Genomic DNA, 23,569 nt, shown 5'->3' on the forward strand with positions numbered 1-23,569 from the left:
TCTTCACCTGAGAGGGTTTCCGTAAATGTCAGAATAACTGCTTAAAAACCCCAATGTGTACAGTATATTTAACTGAAGAAATGTCTGATCACTTAGCAAGGTGAATATTCTTAGAAAAGGAGAAGCTGTGTTCACTTTATTTTTTTTTATTTCATGCAAGCAAAAATCCTGTTTTTTTTTTTATTTTTCTTTGCACATTATTGGGTATTGGAAATGAACACAGCTTTAAGTTATGCATTACCAGTTTCTGTTACATTAGTAAAGCAACCCAATTCAATTATTTAGTATTCCCAAAGAGAGGTCAGATGCTGCCTTTAAAATAAGTGAGATCATGATCTCTGGAAATTACCCAGTAGTGTTTAAATACTTACAAGGAAGATACCAGTGCCATTTTCCATATTTCATTGGTTGCTCGGATTTGCTAAAACGTTGTCCTTTATTGCTTACATGTGGTTAAGGAATCAGGCCAAAGCTCTGTAAATATCCATTCCAAAATATTGTGGATGGGGCCCATAGAAGTGTGAAAAGTTTAGGAATCAATACATTTCAAAGTATTAAGGGAAAATAATATTGCATTTTCAGATAAATGTGTAAAGATTATACTATGCTACCTAACTTTAAATACATAAAATTACACACATATAGCTCATTTCAGTGCATCATATAAAATACATTTTTAAACACAACTCATATATAAAATATCTCAGTGCGTCATTTATCCACAAGGTGTAATCAAATACAAATTGACTGGAGAATTTTTAAATACAAAAGGGTCTATTTATAAAGCAATGAATCTGACATTCACTGATACATTTGCTGGTGGAGAATTTTCCAAGTCATGTGTTTTAATGACAGGAAAAAATTCTCCACTATTCCGTGAATGTCAGCTTTATTATTAAATCCCATGGTGATGAAAACTGCTATGTGAATCACAATAGCCATTTAGGGATTTTAGATCATTTGTGGGAAAAAAGAATAGAACTTTAAATTTACTCCACGAATACTGAAATATTGTGTTATTTGTGACACTGGGACTCTTTCTTTGAGCACCATTGCTTTCGTTTTTGATTATGGCAACTGGATAATTGATACACCGAGATTTTTTTTATATATTAAGTTGTATTTAATTTGTTTAATAATATATGATGCACTGAAATGTTCTATACATAATTAGATATTTTTTGTATTTATATATTGGTGGTATTGTAAAATTCTTTACACATTTTCACTCAGAGGTTCATCACTTTTTCAGAAGCTCCATTGAAAAAAAAGGAGAAACTAGGCAGGATTATTGATCTTATTTTGAATTTTAAAACTAATTGGTTCTAACAGGCCTGACATAAAAATTATGGATAGTTCCAGATTTTTTCTCTTTTCCAAAATTAAGTAGCAGAACATTTTACTACTGTAGGATTGATACAAAATGTAAATCAACCTATACCAAATTAGGGAAAAAAACTGTATATATATATATATAAAGCACAGGTATTTGGTATAACACTAGCCAGTGCGGGCCTTAATGTTTTTTTTTTTTTGTGATTTCTTATTTAATTACAAATTCAGCTCTGACAATTGCATGCACCCTATGGACTAGAGCAGTTTTAGATTTTTTGATTTGCCTGTGGATTCGTCAACAAGCTTATCATTGTGGAAGATGCAAAATCAAGACATTTTTTTTTTTACAGTTTAAGCAAATATTTTTTAGTTGTCCATGTTGTATTGTAAAAATTATTTTATATAATATGTAGGCAAAAAGGCATGTAAAACTAGTGTAATTGGAGAGAAAAGTCCACATTTTATTCTATATTTTTTATTCTTATAATTATTCAGCAGTGAAATTTGTATTGTTTAATACAGCACCACAAAAACAAAAATGAAACAAAGTTTAAATGTGAATGGTAAAGTAATAAAAGCAGTCGGTCAAAAAATAATGCTTATGACTTGAAACCAATTATTAAAGGCTGATTGTGGATGAATACCAGTTAACAAGGGGTTATTAGGAATAATTTAATAAAATAAATAAAATAAAAATAATTCCTTGTTAGATGTTGTGCATGTACAGCCACAATATTTTTTTTTCTTTGGATAGAGTAGAGAAGGGTTAGAATGCTTGTAGGCTTTTTACTGCTATCCAGGGCTCCATTAGAGAGATTTCCGTCAATTTTAGCCCCACTGACAATGCTTTAATGTGGGAGAAGAGCAAATTTCCAACGAAAACACAGACATGTCACAACAGGAAATATTGAAAAATGTGTACCTTACTAAATAAAACTGTGCAGTTACACAATATGATAATTAGTTATTGGGTTGATAGTAAATTCTGGGGCATGTGCAGCTGTTGGGAGACTGAAAAACTGGTTAATGGAAGATCAGCCCTGGATCCTAAATTATGGGTACTTGTTTTTCCTTTAGACAGTGCATAGTAAAATACAAGCTGGTCATCTAGAAACCCATGGCATTATATTTTCTCAGTTGCATAAATTTGTCAGCCTCACATTTAACCCAAAAACCTTCTGTTTACCTCACCTCAAAGGCTCCATGCTCATATGTATGTCACAGGAAAAAGATTTATCATACCAGGCACTTTGTGTCTTTTAGACATCTAGGTTTGGTGGTCCTGTGCCCACTATAGTTTCATTCTCATGTGCTCTCATGTGCTTAGTAGACAAATGTGGAATACATCTGCTGTAGCTCCCTTGATTATTCAAGATTTTGTACATGGAAAAATTCTCCTGCAAACAACTGTTGTAAAGAGTGATTATTTGACCGACTGCGGAGTTGCTGTCAGCAAATATAGGCATTCTCCTCTGAGAGTCCTAAAATTGTCGTGGCTAAAAATCCAAGGAGGCCAGTGTTTTTTCTGGTTCTGTACCCACTACGTCTGCTACTAATAACAACAATTATGATGAATTTTACAATGACTAGTAAAGACCTGTGTTGCTGGCACATAAGTTTGAGACAGTTTTGAGACCATTCAGAATTCATTGGCAAGTGCATTTTACCTGCAATTGATCTACTTGAAGTGGGTGTTCAAATCATATGGACTTGTATGTGATCACAAAATCTTTTGAAGCAAAAAAAAAAAAAAACTGTATACAAGGGCATGTTAAGACCTCAACTGCTTTTTCAGGCTTATGAAAGCGTTTTTCATCTTGCAAATACTTACAAAAGCAGGTAGCTGCTTTTGGTGTTTACAAACGTTTGTTGAGATGCTCCATGTAGCTTCAAGGGTCGTTTAGCCATCCAAACTCCTCCTCAGACTTTTATTCAACTGCTCATAAAAGCTTGTGCAAGCATTTATGAGCTTTTGCTGCAGGTATTTATAGGCATTTATGGGTGTTTTTAAAGCCAGGGTATGCTTGCTGAATTGAAATAATAACAGCTTTATCAGGCATTTTAAAAGCCACAAGAAGCTCCTATAAATGCCTATACTGGCTTTTGCAAAAGCAAGCATTTTTTTGCCTGAAAAAGATACTGGAAGCCTTGCTATGCAGAGTAGACTTCCAGGAGCATTTACCAGACACATTTTTCAGAAACAGTTACCAGTATACCTTTAAAAATAATTACTGAGTGCATGAGAGCAAAAAAACACTTTAGGAATGGTTCCTATTGTCTGCTATGTTGTTTAAAAAATGCCTGTCTGTGTGTCTATTACTTCAGTTTACTCACCTAAAAGAACGTAGATAGGTCTTAATAATAATTCAGAATTGTACTGTTGCTGTACTATCATTTAAATATATTTCCCTATAGCCACAGAGTGCCTATGCAGAGAACAGGGCTGTAAGTAGGACCCAGAAGATTTACCCACAGGCTGCCTGCAAAAAAAACACAAATGCGTGACAACAAGAACAGTTGCCATACGCAAAGCGAGACCAGTCACAATAAATATCTATTTAAAGGCAAAGTTATGAGTTGTGTTATACTGGATTACTGCATCTGTCTGTTACTTTACCAGATGCTGTGATGCTCAGTTTCCACACTGTACAGCAGCTTCCCTGGCAAGCAATCAGAAAAACCTGCATGCAAGTTCCCGTTACTGCAGGAGATCGCCTTCTGTAGCCAGTTGGCCCTATTACCTTGCGGGCCTTCATTCCGAAGCTGCTGGTCAACACCGGGATTGAACGGTGTAGAAACAGCAGCTCATTGAGTAGGCTATCTTTTTTTTTTTTATCTTTTTTTTTAGGCTATCATTTTTCTCAAACCAAAAAGCTCCATATGTTCATGGCATAGTTCAATACAGGGAAGTGTTCCTGGCTTACACTTTTGCCCTTAAATAATGTAAACGTTGATGTGCAGGGGAAAACAGGAAGTTGGTACAAATGCAAGCTAAGATTTAAAAATTGATTTTGTATTTTTCTTTAATTTTTTTTTGTAATAAATTCACAAGATTTTACTGCCAAAATTTATACTGTGGGTACACGGCATGACAGCCATGGCATGTAAGCCTACTTGCTTCATGTTCCAGTAAAGAGATTTACTTTAGTACACCTCTACACTAATTGATGCCTTTTTTTTGGTCCTGGTGAAAATATGTATTACTTATAGAAAATTAAAACAGAAATGAACTAGGATCAATGAGTCTGATTTATGAAACCTCACTTTAAGGCTGGAGAAAATACACTTTCATCAGTGAACCAGGGTGATCCAGCAAAGCTGGGATTGAAAATCCAGCACAACCAGGATTGAAAACATTTACTAACAAATAGCAAATTACTTTAGGAAATCCCAATGAGAGAGTAAACCGGGAATTGTACTCATGGTGGGTTGTCTCTGCTCCAGTACTGTGCAGTATTTTATGGAAGTGGAAGAAATATAGGTAATTGTATATGTGTTTAACTCAAGCCTACTGAACTAGATACATAAATACAATGCAGGCAACCCTAATTTACTTGTGTCAGAAAGAGGAGTCCCACCCCTTCACCTCCCTACTGGCCCACAAATGGAAAGCCTAATTTACCAATAAGGATGTGTAAGAGGGGTTGAGGCAAAAACTTGTCTTCACTTGTAGAAGTCAGATTTGGCTTATAAGGGTATAGTGTGGTTTTTGTGAAGGCTTCAATACTACATGCAAGTACCTTGTTCACGTATCTCTTTTTACATATACACTTCAAGTAAAGCCAACAAAGCTAGTGTTGGGAATCCTTGGTAAATAGTGCACAACAGCTTCAATTGGTTCTGTTTTGTGCTTAATCGTTAACTGAAAAGCCTTGTAAAAAATATGTTATTGTAAAGCTGAAGTTCTGATTTAAAAATGGTTTATCTAATGTATATAAAAAGAAGAAAAATGCCATTTTTAATAGGGTGATTCACTTTTACTGTATAGCATATGGGATTGTTTTTAACTTTTTGTTTTACAAGACAATATCACACTGGTATATATTTGCAGTGATATTATTCATTTGATTAATTTGCCCCTATTTTTACCTTGTGCTCTTGCACCTGTTTTCCACCTGACTGTGAATTTACAAACACATTTATTGAGTATATCTGGGAATGGCTTATGAAAACAGCTTTAGTTATATGAGGAAACATTGACAGCATCCTGCCTTGAAATAAATAGCAAAGATTAATAGACATTATCTACGTAAGCTTGCAAATGAGCAGCAGCTTGCTCTATTTGTACTTGTATGTTAGATAACGTGATTGAAGGAATACTGAACCTTTTTTCCATTCCTGACTTACTTATCATAATTCACAATCTGCATTTCCCGGCAGCTGCAGATCTCATGAATACACGTAACAACATGTGCAGCTTTATGGCCAGTTTATATTCGACATGCCAAACTGCCTGACCTGGTAAATGACATAAAAGGATTAGAATATATATTGTATTACATATCGCACTTGGTTAGACCTCTTTCTGGAAATTATGTTAACATTTTAGAGGATGCCTAAATCCAAGCATTTTTGTAGAACTACTGTGATCTGACAATATATATGTTTGCCATATGCCTTTAGAGTGTGCTGCCTGAGGTAAGATGTAATACCTGCTTATTGATGTAGGAATGTATGAGTGTAACACAGTTATGTAAGTGTTTTTTACCCATTACAGGAATTTGGCAGTTTCAGAACTCAAAGCCAGATTTCTAGTATGTTCTGAGAATGCAGAATAGTTTTGCTGGGTCCTGTATGGATATATTATCTGATATCCAGGAGGCAAAATACTTTGCAGAGAAGTTTGAGGCCTAGTGATTGTATCCTTTGCATACATTCTAGCATTTTTAAAGTTGTTTGCAAGAATGGCAAACTATAATTCTGGGTTCTGAGGGGAGCAATTAGGACACTTTGTTAAAGTTGAACAGGCCCCTCTGCAATGCCCAAACTGCCTATTCTGATTTTACTAGATATTTAACTACTTTTTTTTAATACATGTGTGCCTTACGGATGGCTGTCTGCATGCAAACGCAGGCTGCCTAGGAACTCCTACTGACATTCACTGATTTGAGGTGCTTTAATATCTGAATAACTAATCATTGCATGAGTCAGTCACTGGAACAATTATCCCCTTTGGAAAATCTGAAAACAATGAAATAGTTCAATAAACATTTAGGAGTTGTAAAAGTAAATAATGCCTTTATTGGCCTCCTTGAACTGCTGAAGTCATTTATTCTATCTGGCAATTTATACATATCTAACGTCTGTAACCCCATGTGAAGCTTTCAGAAAGACTGATAAAGATACAAATCCTGTAGAGAAAATATTCTTGCACCTTGTTTTCTATTTTATGCCAGGAAATGACAGTTATACAATAAAAATGTTTAACCCTTTCAGATTAAATAGACGAAGGAGGTTTGTTAACCAAGCTGTTCTTTTTTTTATTTATACAAATAAACATACTTAACTAGAGGGCGTCTTTGGAAATGTAATATAATTTTGGCCAATTTGTTACCCAATACAAGTACAGACCTCCTGTCATGGTTATATGCACATGTTGCCACACCCCATAGTGCCACAGCACACAAGTTCTAAAAAGCACCCAATCGTACTAATTCAACGGACCTATTTGTAGTGCATGCATTGCACAGAACCACTCTACTATGCTATGTAGCACATTGCCAGAAGAGGATCAGGCCCAATTATAGGTGTTGATTAGGTGTTTTTACACACGCACACAGTAACCTTTTGAACCACAAAGTTAGCAACCTTTAATCTGACTGTACCTACCAGGGAACCGTCTCTTAGGGCTATTTTCACTTTAAAGGTCTAATTCATTTTAAAGGTTTAAAGGTAAAATGCATATGCCTCGTGCTTTAGGTTTAATTCTAGCTGTCATGCTGGATCACCCAAAAACAATCAGTATATGTCTTATGGAAACGAAAAAGGAAAAAAGGTTTGATCTACATTTTGCTAAACATGCTTTTTTTTTTTTTAAAAGAAAGGAAAATAGCATTGACAATTTAGTTTGTGAGACAAACAGCAAACAGTATTCCAGGGGAGCAAAACAAAATGCTGTATCCCCGGTATCCACGCAGACCCAGATAATCTGTACATCCTTCTAATCTGATCAATCTTTGTACCAGGCCTCAGTGATGTCTTAATAACAGTCTGTGCAATTTAATTAAATGTCTGCTCAAAGTAGACATTAATACAAAGCATATTTAAATTATCTTAATTTTCCAATCTTCATTTTCACATTTTTGGGGTTTGTTGACCCTACTTGGATACTTCAAATCCAAAACGAAATATATTGCAATAATTGGGAAGCCATCTGAATATTTTACAGTGTGTATTAATGCTAGAAATTAATTTGTAAAAAGAATAATCCTTGAGTCAATGATACAAAATTGAATTTGGAATATTTTTTAATCTAATCAATGATCTATTCATAGCAAGTGTTTTTTTTTTTTTTTCCTTTCTATTCAGCACTTTCCTTTTAGTAAAAGCATATGTTTCCACTACTATAAAGTGAATTGGATCTTTTCCAACAGAAAAAATGTTTCTTATCTGTTGGCTTTTGTCTGACCATGAAAATCATGTCTACAGAGAAATTACTGCAGAAATGAAACAGAATATCTGACTTCTCTCATTCTTTTCTGTAGGTTCCATCATGGTGACTACACTGTGGATGTGAGCATCAATGATTACCTGGATATTTACTGCCCCCATTATGAAATTCCTCTCTCAGCAGACAAGATGGAGCGTTATATACTCTATATGGTCAATTATGATGGCCATGCCTCATGTGATCATCGGCAGAAGGGGTTTAAACGGTGGGAATGCAATCGTCCAGATTCCCCTAATGGACCACTGAAGTTTTCTGAAAAATTCCAGCTGTTTACGCCATTCTCTCTAGGGTTTGAGTTTCGTCCTGGACATGAATATTATTATATTTGTAAGTATCAATGGAACAAATAACAACACCTACATATTAACTAGTTCTATTTACCTTTCTCTTTCATCATATACAGATGCTTTGCATGTAACAGCCCCTTCAATAGGTGGAAGATAAAACAGACATTAGGTATCATTTCCTAGGATCATATGAAATAATGTATTATGTGTTGTGAGTCACAAGGCTTTCATGCAATATAATCTACTGATTTTATAATATATGAGGTATAATATTTAGACTTTAGATTCATGTTAAAGTACATAGGTACCTTTATATTGCTGTATGCATTCCCTGACCTCCCTTTATCTGTTAGATACAACTCTGTCCTGCTTAACAGTGCCCTACTCTGCCCTGAGCTTGGCAATGTTTAAAGGCAAATGTAGGATAATGTTCAAAACCCATTAACTTAAGAGTACAGACCCAAAGCATTTTTTTATTATCACATACCTTCCATTACAGACTGTCATTTTAGCATTTCCCAAAGCTTCATTGCAGTTTCATGTTATGCCAAGCTAAAAATGTACACTCTTGCTCCCAGTCAATAGAATGTCTGCGGCATGAGAAACTTACTGGCAGGTTCGACCACATGGATGGGGCAATAGAAGAGAACACCTTTAATTTTACAAAAAGCTGCTTATGTCGTTGCTTCTTTGGCAGAGCCATGGGTAGTGATGGGGAAACAAATCATGAAATAGACTTACTTTTGTGATTGTAGGGGCCTAAAGCTTCACAAAAAACACAATTCAATGTTTTGACAGCCAGATTCTTTAGTAGGTTTACACATGCCTATGCAGGCTCAATCTTTAACTCCATCCTGTGGTGTTTTTTTGAACAAAAGTGATATGGTTTTGCTGTTCAGTTTGATGTAGGCAATCAAAAACTTCACTGATGACTTATGTTGAATATACTCTTTCTGCCCCAGATGCCATAGTGCAGCCTGGAGATGTTATGAATTTTGACACCCATGTTTGCAATGTCTAACACAAACTTTAGGTTCTACTTTATAAAGTTAAGTAATATTGCTATGTGTTACTTGATCACATATGTTCTTACTTTACCAATCAGGTAATTATCAAGCTAAGTAGCCCTTCCTGTACAACAGAGGATCATAAAAAATTGCATTAGCTAACTGGACTTGGATTACCTCATATTGCAATAAGATCAATATGTTTTTCTCTTGTTCAAGATCTTAACATAGTTTTTTTCCCTGTGGTATTTAAATCAATGGATCATTGCTAAATTATGGTTGCTCAGACATAATCTATTAGTTTCTGTACGGATGTTTGTAATTTTCTCACAAACCATATGATAGAACCCATAATGCCTTTTGTTAACAATAATTCCATGACCATTTGAAAGAACTGTAAACAGTGATACGCTCTAAATAATTTAGTCCTAACCTCTGAAACCCAGATTGGTAATATGTAGCCACTGGCAAATGACAGAGAGACATGTATTGTTGGGGATAAATGATGGCTGGTAAATACAGCAGGGATACAGATTTTTAGCTGGCACTCTTCCACGAACTAACAGTTTGGAAAATCAGTGTTCAAAGTGGATCTTAGCAAAGTTTAGTCATAAACAGAAAAATAGACTTTAAATCTAATCTTAGGTCAAATAGCCCCCCCCCCCCCCCCCACACACACACACACCTACCTAAAATTTAAAAAAATGTATTCGCCTAAAGCCACATTCACTGAGGTGAGAATATTTACACTAAAATTGTCAGGTTTTCCAATGGTATGAAACGTATTTACTCATAACTGGGCCTTTCAAGTAAACCGAAATTTGCCTTTCATATGACTGAATAAATAATGGATTTGCAACTCCTTTAGTAAAGCAGCCTCAGAGTGTTAAATACAATGGGAAAATTAAAACATACAGGTATCTTTTAAGAGAGAGAATCATGGTAAGATAGTATATGTACCCTGACACATATTCCTTAGTTTTTTAGTATATCATAAGAAAAACATATTCTCTCTCACTCTCTGCCTCTGCATTAGCCATTTTCCCAATTTCACAATAAAAAAGCATACACCTTGACTAAAGCAGTAGGTATTGCTCATTTAGTCATACAAGCCTTTCTGAATTTTTGCTTATTCTTTCATAGTGTTCTGAATATTTCAGCAGCACATCAGAATCAAAATGCCCCATATGTTTAATTAATCAACAACTTAGTCAATCACCAGTTGAAAGTGATATTTCAAGACAACTGTCTGTGGAGAATACAGTATTTTAGGGTCAGGGTTCAAAGTCTAATTCAGGTCAGAGTTTTAGGCTATTGCAGATGTATCTCCAGTGCTGTTTTACTATTACTAAAACATGTATGAAATGTTAAAAGACCACTGTCGTTTTACAGAATATTTATAGTTAGTAGTAAACAACAGTTTCACTTGCATTTAAAATGGAATTAAGCAGACACTCCTTAGTAATCTAAGTTAAGTGTTTATCTAGAAGACTTACTACAATACATAGGATAGTAACCTTCATTGAGTGGAGTTATTTTTTAGAAACTATAACTGGGCATTGGATTTTAGCTTAACTTTAGGAAAACAATAAAATATATATTATGTATTTTATATCTAAATACATTGGTTGGCAGAAGACTTACTAATTTGAATTACATTTCAGCCCACCAAAACTACTAAGGCTTGTTTGTTGCACAAACGTTTCTATGTGCTTTGGGGAACTTTTTATAGTACAGCATTAATAGTTTTAGCAACATTTTACAACGGGAAAAAGTGTCACACTTTATGTACAGTATGTAATACCCTAATCAATAAAATTCAAATGTCTTGTTCACTAGAAGAGATGTCAGTGTAAATCAGAATTGGAAGGTTTATTATTTCTTATTACTTATTTAACCTCCTGGGTGTTTCACTGATGTCTGGATTTTGTACCAAAAGCGGTAAACTGTTTTTCATGATTTTTTTTTTTTTTTTAAATTGTAGACTTGTAACTTACAGAAATATGTCCGAACAAGGGTCTAGTAGATATCCTGAATATAATAAGTTTGAAACACACAATCATGATCACAAAAAAAAAAATTACTTTAATAATAAAATTAAATAAAAAACACAAAAATTAGCTTAAACAAGAATGCATAAATAAATAAAAAATACTGAAAATACAATAATTCGGTATACTGTATAGTAATATATTTTTCTAAAACACCTCCCTAATGTGGTAAATCCAACGTCCAACGTCACATACCTATAGACAAAACCACATAAATATATTTTATATTATTTTGTATTGGATTGGACACAGGACTTTGTATTGAATCCAATACAAAATATTTGAATTGCAATGCACTGAAATCACACGAACGCTGTGTACTTGCGTACTTCCATGCAAAAAGCGTTACATTTTTTGCATGGAAATTTGTTTTAGATTGTAGGCTATAACTCTTAGGCTTAACTCACCGAAATATGTCCAAAATATAATAAATTTAATAATAAAAAAAAATTGTAAAACATTATAAAAAAATAAAATCTTAAAAAAAAAAAAAAATAGTGTGTAATGTAATGTAACTGTACAGTAGCTTTGTATTGGACTCAATACAGCTTTTTTGTATTGAATCCAACACAAAAGTGATTTGAATTTTCTGCCCCGCCTCCCTCCCGCACCGACGCATGTAGCGTCGTCACTGGAAAACCCTGGAGATCGTCACTGCACACGCTGGGAGAAGACAGAAGAGCACGAATGTCTCCAGAGGAGCTCGGGGACAAGGTAAGTGTTTTTTTTCAGTTGTAATCTGATTGTCATACAATGTTGTATGACAATCAGATTGCACTGTAACGCTTTTTTCTATTTTTAGCTACCCCGAACCTGATACAGGGTAAACGCTTTTAGCAAGTTTTCTTACCACGAACCAGGTTTGGGCTAACCGCCCAGGTGGTTAAGTATCCCTTGTGCTTTTCCTAAGATTAAATACATAGGAAAAATAATACAGAATGGGACTTTAGAAGCATCATAGAATACAAAATACATTTAATATAAAATGCCAGCAAACTTTATTATTTTATACAATAAAAACTGTAAATCTACACACTGAGTGACATGCAATCTCATTACAGTATTGACCCTCAGCGTTTTACAAAGCAACATCATATCTGCTTCATCAGGGGTATAACAGAGATCAAGTTAGTACATGCGCCTCACAAAATTGACCTACCTCACCACAGGGAGGACAGTGGAGCTAGAACACAACTACACAAGCGATAGGTCATCATCATTTAACCTGATATTCAATCTTCAGGATTGTTTGGAAAGGAGGATGGCAATTTAACTTCAAAACCCCCTATCCAACTTGTTTCAAGTAATCTCAAATAATCTCCAAGGTAAGTCAAAAAGAGTCATTAAAGTCAAAGAGAGAGGGAAAGGATCTCATCCTCCCTAGTATGAGATATGAAGCGGATATGATGTTATGTGAAACACGTTGGGTCAATACTGTACTGAGATTACATTTCACTCTACAGTATGTAGATTTACTGTTTTTATTGCATATTATTAAAGTTTTCTGGCATTTTTTATTTTTTAATTAAATGTATTTTGTATTGTATGATGATTCTATGAAGTCACATTCTGTATTCTTTTTCCTACGTATTTAGTCATTTAAGGGATGTGGCATCTCTGTATGTACATGAAGTTCCACTAGATGCCATCTTGAACTACATTTTCAAATGCATTCCCCAAGATCATGTAGAGGGGAGGGAATGGAAGGTGAATATTTAGAGAACCTTAACTGTTCTTATCCACTGTCCCTCCTAGTTGTCAGACTATAATAATTTCTTGACAAAAGTGTCCCGCAGTGGACTGCTTAAGCCATTTCTGCTATAATATGATTAAATGTAGACCAGGGGGCCTGGGGATGTAAGAGTTATATATAACAGGAAGCTTTGGAGCTCACTAACCTGACGATTTTACAGGAAGTTTATTATTTTCAGAAAGCCATGGGTATACTTCATATCCATTTAATGCTTTGATAAAAGGGTTTCAATCTCCTGACAAAATGGTCCTTTTGTAAAGGATTTTGTCATTGTGTTTTTTTATTACAATCATCAAAGTTAGCTTCTTTAATGTTTAGCCTATAGCTTGATTTTTTTTGTAGAATGAATAAACAAATGTGCCATATGCAACTAATTCTTATATTGAACCACCTGGTTGCACCACTCAAACTGTGTAAGCATTTCAGGAATGGTATGCATCCCGCACTTTGGGAAAATAGTACACATAGACCTTTTGATTGTACTGGTTTTCCCTTCCAACCAGTGAATAAAGGCTCTAACCTTATGCCATCACCATGCATTAGAATTGCCATATGTTCCAAACAAAATACATCTGGTGGTGGGAACAGCTGGAGTTTAAAGAGAGGTTAAGAATACCAAAATATTCATGATAAACTGGAAACCCTCCTTTATCATCGGAAAAAACAAAACAAAAAAAAAAACATTTGAGCCAAAAAAAACATTGTCTGTTAAAAGTGAGCTGAAGTCAAGTTTACTGAATGATACATCCAAATACATAGGCTAATGTCTTTCTAGACTATCAGCACATCATTCACAGCTAGTCTGACAATCTAACATCTAGACAATCTAGTCTAACAATCATTTTACTCTTAAGTTTTTGCCTTAAATGAACTAGGTATAAGGCAATCAAGTCAGTTTTCAGAAAATGATTGTGGAATATGAATCCTGCTTTGGATAAAAAGTTGTCTCTGTATTCCTAGAACTATTTTGCAGTTATTCTTTTTATACATTGTACTGAGGATCATACAAACTGTATTAATATTTCTGTTCTCGACCTTAAAGCGATTATGAGAATATACTTTAAACTTTAAAACTGTGTACAATTTCTTAACAAGCACTAAAAGAGCTTTAAAACAAGTCATTCCTGACCTCTCTAGCTGGCTTTGGACTTCGTTTACCATGCAGGTAGCACAACCTGGAGACCCAATTTCAATCACTAGCTATCGGGAACTATCGGGAAGCAGCAACACAAAGATTGTACAGGTATTTCTTGGACTTTATAAATTACTTAAAAACTGCTATATGAGCAGTTTTCTACCTTCTGTGGTTGTGGAATCTGGTGCTGAGAAATAGATGGAAAATTCTACCTCTAACAGCTAGTGTCCAATTATCAATGTATAACTTCAAGAACAGGTCACAGGAAATCATATTTTTCTGCATGGTATACCTAACCATGCTCTCATTGCTAGGGGACTTGGCTCTTTAAGTTGTATTTACATTGTCTATGTGGCTAGTCGTCCTGACAGTAACAGTCATTTTCCCCAGGTAGAGTTTTACCCTTGTCAATGGCTGTGACGCAGGGATATTACATGTAATTTTAGTTTACATTGGTCTCTCCTCTGCCCCATCCCTCTTCTTCCTTCTTGGCTTAATTTCCTCTGATTTACTTCTCTTATATTCCCTTGTTTTCCTTCTGTTCCTTATCTTTCTTCTTCATGCCATTTTTTTCCCCAGAATTAGGATTTTTTCCCAGAATTATCTCCTTTTCTGTTACTACCTGCCTCAAATTTTTTGTCATTGGTATTTCCCTGTCTTTCTAATATATCAAATTTCAAGTTTTTGGCAGTTGGAATATTCATACATATACAGTCCCCTAACTTCTTTTTCAATTCAATCTTCAATAGATTTTTGTTCAATAAAATAGAAAATGTGAATTTTTTCATAACTTAATTTGAACAGCAAAATACAGGTATCATTTAAACAAAAAGAAGAAATCAGGTTTACAGAGTATTTCTTGAATTAACAGCAAATCAACATATGCCAGTGTCATTCTACCTGCTAAGAGCAGATAATTACAAAATTTCTTTGTATGGTATATCATTTTTGCTCAGTAGGGCATTTCCAGGCTAAAGGGAAGAGAAGTTTGTACCACCAGGGTAAGACGTTCGAATACCTTTCTCCAGAATTCTTGTGCCACCGGGCAAGACCACCAGATATGTTTCATGTGACCTACCTCTCCACATCCCCTGAAACAGAGGGCAGAAGAACCAGGGAAACATTTGTTTATCTTGGTAGGGACTATGTACCAGCGTAGCATTACCTTGTAGATCAATTCGACTAGGTTCATGTAAAGTGAATCTTTAAAAAATCTTTGGGCTATGTTGGTCCACTCCTCCAATTTTTGTGATTGGATCATATCCCTTTTCCAGGCTTTCATATAGAGTAGTTTGGAGGAGGGGACCGACAGCACTGAGTAAAGAATTGAAATCTGTCCCACCTTGGGTCTTACAGGTACTTTTAAATGCCATTTTGCAATATGGGGGAGGACTCTGAGAGAGTTTAGAGTCAAAATTTCTTTTAGGTTCAGAATGTGTATATAGAACTGAGGGGTTTGAGTAGTACTTTGGATTTGTCACATTGTCTCCTTTGGAACATTTTTCCCTGCTCAGCCATCAGTCTCATGATGTGTTGTTAAAGGTTTTTCCCTCTGCCTAATTAAAGATTATAATAAACCTTCTCTGGTCATATGTGCTCTTACTCTCTATACTTCTTCTATGGTCAGGTTTATCTGTATTGATTTTATGGCTCTGTGTAGATATTGAGGGTATAGCACTTGTCTTGCTAATTTGAAATATGTTTTCTCTATCAAATGTACATCATTGGTCGCTGTCAATGTTTTTTGTTTTTCTTTAAGTAAAAAATGCTTTAAAATGTTTAAATTTTTGTTTAGTTAGTTAATTAGTTTTAATGTGTAATTAAACACAGAAAGGATTGTTTAGAAACCATTAACACATTTTAAGAGCTGTGTGAGGTATTTCCTCTTTTTAAGTGGCACTTGAAACAAGTTAAGACACCCTAAGCAACACTTGATAAATACAGAGTTTTACTGAGACTAACCTTTACCCAGATACTCTGCACCTTGTTCTGTACATCTATGGTTGTACAAAGTTCAGTAGGCTGGTGTCCTAAATTTTTTGAACTCCATGAGAATTGTTGGAATTCAGCGTAAATAAGACATTTCATGGCCCTCGTATTGTTTATGCTGGTGTCCGAGAGTTAAAGTTCACCAATATTCTTTAACTCTAGTTGCAGTTTGTTTTCAGACAGAACAGATAGTAATAATGTCATGTCTGGAGTCAACAAACAATGTTTGTGAATGCATATTCTGTGGGGTAGTTGTTATAATTATCATGTATTTATATAGCACCAAAATATTACACAAAACACTTTGAGAATGAACAAACTCCATGCAGATAGTGCCCCGGCCTACATTCAAACCTAAGGCTTCAGTACTGCAAGGTGAGAGTGCTAGATGCTATGATATATATTCTTTTAGTACAAATCACCAATTTGAAGTTTTTTAAACAGCACAAGGTTCAATGTGCACAGTAAATTGGTCTTGTACCTTAACAGAATCTTAATACCACTATTTCATGTCTCATAACACCAGATATCGGTAAAATTAAATGTTAAATACATCCCAATATGTAAAAATTAAGTCACAAAAATATATAATATTATCATGAACTTTAACAATTTCATTAAAAACATATATGCCAATAATCAAGATTTGTTGTTTTGTTCAAATTTAAATATAATATTTACAGTGACAACTTTTTTCTAATTTTGGTTCTGTATATTACCACAATTAATTTTAAATGAAACAACTCAGGTGCAGTTGAACTGCAGACTTTTAGCTTTAATTCAGTGGGTTGAACAAAAAGATTGCATAAAAATGTGAGGAACTAGACTTTAACACAAATCACTTAATTTCATGGGCTCAAAATTAATTGGACAATTGACTCAATAGCTATTTCATGGGCTGGTGTGGGTCATTCCTTCATTATGTCATTATCAATTAGGCAGATAAAAGGCTTGGAGTTGATTTGAGAGGGGGTGCTTGTATGTGGAAGATTTTGCTGTAAACAGACCACATGCGGTCAAAGGAGCTCTCCATGCAGGTAAGCCAAATTCGGTTCAGATATTTATGGACCTAACTGTATATAACATATATAACACTGGTCAACAAACATTTTCTTGCCAGATTAGTCATTTTAGGTTATGTTTGATGCACAGATTCCAAATATGGTATTGGTTTTGGTAAATTGACTGTAGTTTTTGAAATATTGACCTCAATTATAACCTCATAAAGAACTAATGAAATATGAAAACTAAGCAAAATTAAACTAGATATGCCTACGTATACAAAATTAAATTTTTAAAATACTTAATGTCAGTATATTGTACATTCAGTATATTTACAGAACTAATTACAAAGAAGTCATTGAAAAACTGTTTGTATGATTTCAGCTTTTATGCTGATAATCAGGACAATCACGTTGAAGGCTCCAGCAGTAGTCTGCCATCATGTGTCTATCCCATCTGCCCTCATACCTTTCTTCCATCACCTTTATATCTTGATGGAACCTCTCACCTGGTTCCTCACTGAAATCGCCAAAGTTTTCCAGAAATTTTTGCATATGGCTATGGAGATAGTGTACCTTTATGCTCATACTAGCACCCAAACTTTTAAAGTTTAACAGCAAGTTTTGTACCAGTTCTTCATAATTTTGTTCTTAATGGTTACCCAAGAAGTTATGCCAGACATAGTTGTGCCAGGCAGAAGCTTCAGTATCAGTCATGTAATTTGTAAAATTGTGAAATTTAAATCATTTATCAGTTTTCGAATCTGGGGTCCATCAAAGATTCCTGCTTTTAATTTTTAAGTACTCAATCCAGGGAAGAATTTACAAATGTATTTGAAGCAATCGCCGTCCTTGTTCAGATCTCTAACAAATTGCTTAATTAATCCCAATTTTATGTGTAGTGGAGGGAGAATGATTTTTTCTTTGTCAACCTTTGGCTCGTTAATGATGTTGGCTGCACCTTTTTTCATGTTTTCCCTTTGGAGGCAATGTCACTTTTTTCCAGAAATCCTGCTTTGCTCTACTATCCCACAAGCAAATGAAACATTGGTACTTTGTGTATCCACTTTGCTGTCCAAGTAGGAAGTTTACCATTTTTAAATCAACACATATGGACTATTGGTGTTCAAGATAGCAAAGCTTTTGTAAAACCATTTTGATATTTTCATATTCTTCTTTAGGTTTTGTTGAGTGACCAATTGGAATTGACGCATAGCACTTGCCATTATGCAGTAAAACAAGTTTCAAACTTCGAGTGGAACTGTCTATGAAAAGCTGCCAGTCTTCTGCTCAGTGTTCTGGTACTCCCATATGGGCTAGTAGTCCAGGGATGTTACAACGGTACAGTTTCCATCTTCTGAAATATGGTAGGAGTGTCACCTCTCATGTCCTATAAACAATTATTTTAACTTCCGGTCTCAGACAGTCCTTTTCTTTTAGCCTGCATGCTAAAAGTTCAGATGCTTGTTTTGACAGACTTAGGTCACGTATTAAATCATTGAGCTCTTCTTGGGAGAACTGCTGGTTTTGTTGAAAATCCTTCATATTCACTTTTACTGTTTACTCCTGGATTACACTCCAAACCCTGTATATCCTCCGGAAACAGCAATATCAGGTGAATTGAACACTGGTATGGGAACATCAGCACCATGCGGCACAGGTTGTCTTGCTGATTCCATCAGGGTACTCCCACTTGTTTTTCTTGTAATCAGTGAAACCTTTTACATTCATAGTATAGAAATAACAACCATTATGATGATTTTTGGGCTCTCGCCATACCATAGGTACACTTTTCACTTTTTTACATGGGTAAACTTTTCAGCTTTCCATTTTTCCCTCGACGTAGACACTCTACACAAGTTTTGCATACAATATGGGGAGCCCAATATTTATCTTGGTCCCCCAGTTTAATACGAAAATATGCAAGATATGCTTGTTTCACAAATTCTGTTATGTTTCTTCTCTGTTTTTTCTTAGAATATTCACCACAAATGTAGCAAATTACATTAGGGTCATTTAAACAACTTCTTGAAGAACTCATATTTCTGTAATAAAAGAAATGTATGTAAAATCGTCTGTTCCGATTCCTGTATCACAAGAACTAGAGCCAATTCAAAAAACTGATGTCATTTCTGGATTCAGCAGACCCGAAGTACTGTAAATATATTAAAAAATCTTTAGCAAGTGAAAAAAAAATTTATATAATATATGAAATCAGTGTTCTTTAGATATACAGCAAATCACAACACCATATCCTTAACAAGGTTAGATCTTGATCTTGTCTAAATTTGTCTTGTTCTACTGAAAAAAAATTGTTTTGTGTTCAATTCGTTAATCAACCCATCACCACCTTCCCAACAGGCAAAAAGGCACCAAATGGAATTGACTTTAAGAGGAATTTGAAAGGACTTCATACACCCAATATGACCCTAATATTGTGGGGTAGGGTCTTTGGGTGGAGAGCTTATTGGATTCTTGAAGTTCTCTTTTTTAAGGGTGCCCCTAGATATCTGCCCCTTCACCCTGTGGAATACATACAAGTGTACATATCACCCCTTTTCTTTTCCCTTAAAGGGTTAGATAAGCTCTAGAAATAATAGGACAACACAAAAAATAACCTTATTAGTCTTTTTATCTTTTATACTGTTACTTACTTTAAAAGGGTCCAGAAATGTCCTAATATAATATCCCACGGGACTGAGCTAGCATTGGCTGTTGTCAGTATCATATTGACATGAACAAGCCAAACACATAATGGGATAAACGAAGACCGCTGTCCTCAGGTAACCCGTTGCGGGGGTCTAGCCCTTACAGGGTTTAGCAATGTCCTGATAAAATGTCCCACAACAACTGAGCTAGCATTGGCTGCTGTCAGCATCACATGGACATGGACAAGAGCAGGGAAATCAGGAAATGGGTTAACTAAAGACAGCTTTCTTGGCTGCCCTCTTGTGTGATTGGTTGTATGAATGTACAGGCTCTCCTGGCTATGACCAAGACTTTGCCCAACATAGATTAGCTTTTGTCTACACCAGGGCTCATCAAACTTTTTTGGCCACTAGGCCATTTCAGGGGTGGGCAGGAGCACACTAGGCTTTACCCTCTCTTGAGTCCCGCCCTATTGGCAATGCATACGGAGGGGAGGCAGTGTTCCCTATATACCCCGACCAGCGTTAACACTTCCGCCACCAGGGTAAATAGGGAACATTCCCCCTCCTCGGTATGCATTGCGGAGGAGAGGGAATTCCCTTCAGGGAGCCACAGCAAAAGGAGGCTCAAGAGCCACATGCGGCTCTGACTCCAGTAGTTTGTTCCAGCCTAATCCCAGCTGTCGAACTCGCGGCTGGACGGCATTGGGCCAGATTGGCCATGAGGTGTTAGGCCGGATCAAACTACCAGCTAGGCCGTATCTGGCCTAAAGGCCGGCGTTTGCCGACCTCTGGTCTACACCAACAAAGTTAGGAATTGATCAAGCAGAAAGCTTGTGTTGATCTTCTCATGCAGAGTACAACTGATATTGCATTTTGTGATTTTGCTAACTTAATTCTTTACTTTATACAGCTACTTCATAGGAAGTTTTCATGTTAATTAAGCTGTGTTCATTTGTGTCTTCTATTCTTTAAATGTTTTTCTTTTTGAATGTTGCAGTAATGCACTGTACACACGTCTCACATGTAAACTTATTATGAAGTGAATTAGGAGACTGTACAAGGTTTTCCTTTTTACTTGTTAATGTGCATTATTTGATTAGAGAGACTGGTGCTATGTGCATCATAGCAACAGTTAAAATTGTTTAACCCCTTTACTGAATTGATTCTGCTTGCATTTCCTAATGCTGCTGGTCATGCCTGTGATCGTGATTCTCAGGCATATACTCATGGAAGATCAATAATTGTCTCTGCTCAGAATTATTTGATGGTTGTTTTAAGAACTGCATCTCTCTGCAAAGATAATGAGGTTTATAGCTTGCTTTTAAGGAGGTAGAATTATCCTTTTATACAAGTCAAATTCATATCAATTTTAGTCACTTTCAACAAACTTAAATGTATTACAACCCAAAAGATTAATAATTGCATAATAGTTCAGCTGAACTTCACACTAATGAAACAACTTCTCACTGGGCTATTTCATGGCAATGACAATTTATTTGGAGTACTTTTTTGCCATTTCAAACTCCAGGTACCTGAGAATTGCTTCTTCTCCGATTCCACAGTTGTGATAGCAATACAAATCTCAGTATAAAGGCTCCTATGTTCAGACCGTTAAAATAGTATTAGTGTCCTCTGTGTCCCACCGTCTGAGATGGGGCAAAGATTTATCTGTCTTGTATATGGATCATATATACTGTTAGCTGTTTTATTCTGATTTTACAGCCATCAAACATTCTCAAGTGTGTTCAATATATGTTCTTGGATAGCACAGGGATCATAGTATCATGCGGAGATAGACCAGGGGTAATCAGTCATCGTCTCCAAGTGTATTTAAATTTCTATGGTTGTTCTTTGCCTTTGTCCATTTTTCTAGAAGTTGAGTTGAGCTATTTAATTGCTGCTAGCCTGAATAAGGAATCAAATCCAATTTATAACAAACCCAATAAACCTGTTGAAATGGTGATCTACAGAGCTAGCCCAAACATCCTGTTAATAGCCAGAATAGGGCAAAAACAGAGCATATACACAAAAGTCCCTAAAGTTTCTCTACACCTTGAACACAAAAAAAGGAAGCCAAAGTAGGAAAATAAGTAATGTCTGCAACCCCGAGCACAAAGGGCCAATTTAATTCTAGGAGGATGTCTGTCTGGTTCAAATTAGCTCCCCAAGTTGAGAGTCTATACATTTATTCCAATGCTTCTGCAGGAAAGTTATAAAATCCTCAAAGGATCCAGGGCAACAAGATAATTTGCACTAAACTAGCTCAACCACAAACTGATAAGCTGGTAAACAACACCAGTTTTTAATTTTAATGTACATTTTAGATTTTAAAAGTTGCAAAAGTTTTGACAAGGTCAAGCAAAGGGACTTCTCTTACCTCCACCCCCTGTCCAGGTAACTGCAAATTTAAATAAAAAAAAATAAAGATTCACAGCAATTTACCTTTCCAGGATAAATCTGGATTGTTCTAGAATAAATCGAGATTAAAACATTTTAGATAACCCAGGCAAGACAGTTTGCTAAGTTTTTGACTACAATTTTATTGTCTGAAGTTAAGAGTGAAATAGGCCAATATGAATCTGGAAGCTTTTTTTTTTTTTTTTGGGGGGGGGGGGGGGCTATTCCCTTTTGGTGAAGGTGTTTAGAAGAAAAGCAGTGTGGCTGTAGCCTTTTTAGATTTCTGCTGGAATGCCATCTAAGTATATCCAGAAAGTATCTCCAATGTGAGAGGGACCTATCAAAAATTCAAAAAAAAATCTAAACTCTGAGGAGTCCAGTGAGAATGTGGAACTATAAAGTTTGTAATAATGCACAAATTTTAAGACTGTGTCATCTGGTAATGTGAGCACAACTCTCTGCTTGTGATTGCACCTATGTAGGTAGCCTCCTGTTGCGACTTAATTAAAGTATTATTATATGTACGACTGTCTTCTATAAGGACTATTTTTTACCTTACCTCAGCTATTTAGCTTAGGGTCTAAAGCAGATAAACAACATTTTGATACATACCTATACACCAAAATGTAAATGTATGAAATAAATTTCTATGGTAAAAATTGAAATAGAAAAAATATTAAATTCAGTATCTGGTTTTTTACATAATGCTCTGCAGGTGACTTAGGTTCGGAATAGAAACTAAACATGCTTCATGCCCACAGCTTGCAATTTTTTGCTAATATCTTTGTTGTTGAGCATATAATAAGAATGTTTTGCCTGCAGGTGAACCTACTTGTAATTTATACATTTCTGTATTGCATCCAGGATTGGTAGTAAAGCTGTACACAGGGATAGAAACTCCACTCATCGATGGTACTCTCATAGATTGTATTTGTAAATTTATGGCACAAGGACCTATTTTTATCATAAATTAGAAGCAGATTTGACTTCTTCCTTGGTTTATTGTTCTTGACAGTTTGCTAATATTTATTTTTTCCCCCAGTTTAGATCAAACAAATTTGGTCCATTTCATCGCTATATTTTGAAACATGGCTGAAAATGTAGAGCAAGTTTGTCTCTTTTGTTTATTATGTTGGTGCTAAAATCTGTCCCTCCATTCAGTCTCACCAAGTTAAAAAATATGACCTAGCTTGTTACACTGTCATGTTGTGTGTTACAACATAACATAGCATCAAGTCTAGAGAAGCAAACTTACACAGCTTGGTCTACACAGGGGTTGTAGTTCATGATTAG

At 35.4% G+C, this 23,569-nt stretch overlaps 1 protein-coding gene across 1 annotated transcript in view; it reads left to right on the plus strand.

Moving 5' to 3' along the window:
* The window catches only part of EFNA2 (ephrin A2), a 184,268-nt gene that overhangs the window by 145,406 nt on the left and 15,293 nt on the right, over positions 1 to 23,569 (plus strand). Inside the window, exon 2 of the mRNA XM_072404828.1 lies at positions 8,040 to 8,332. Coding sequence (XP_072260929.1) covers positions 8,040 to 8,332 — 293 coding nt within the window. The remainder of the gene's footprint in view (positions 1 to 8,039; positions 8,333 to 23,569) is intronic.

The sequence above is a fragment of the Pyxicephalus adspersus genome, chromosome 3 (genome assembly GCF_032062135.1).
Source record: "Pyxicephalus adspersus chromosome 3, UCB_Pads_2.0, whole genome shotgun sequence".
Taxonomy (NCBI): Eukaryota; Metazoa; Chordata; class Amphibia; order Anura; family Pyxicephalidae; genus Pyxicephalus; species Pyxicephalus adspersus.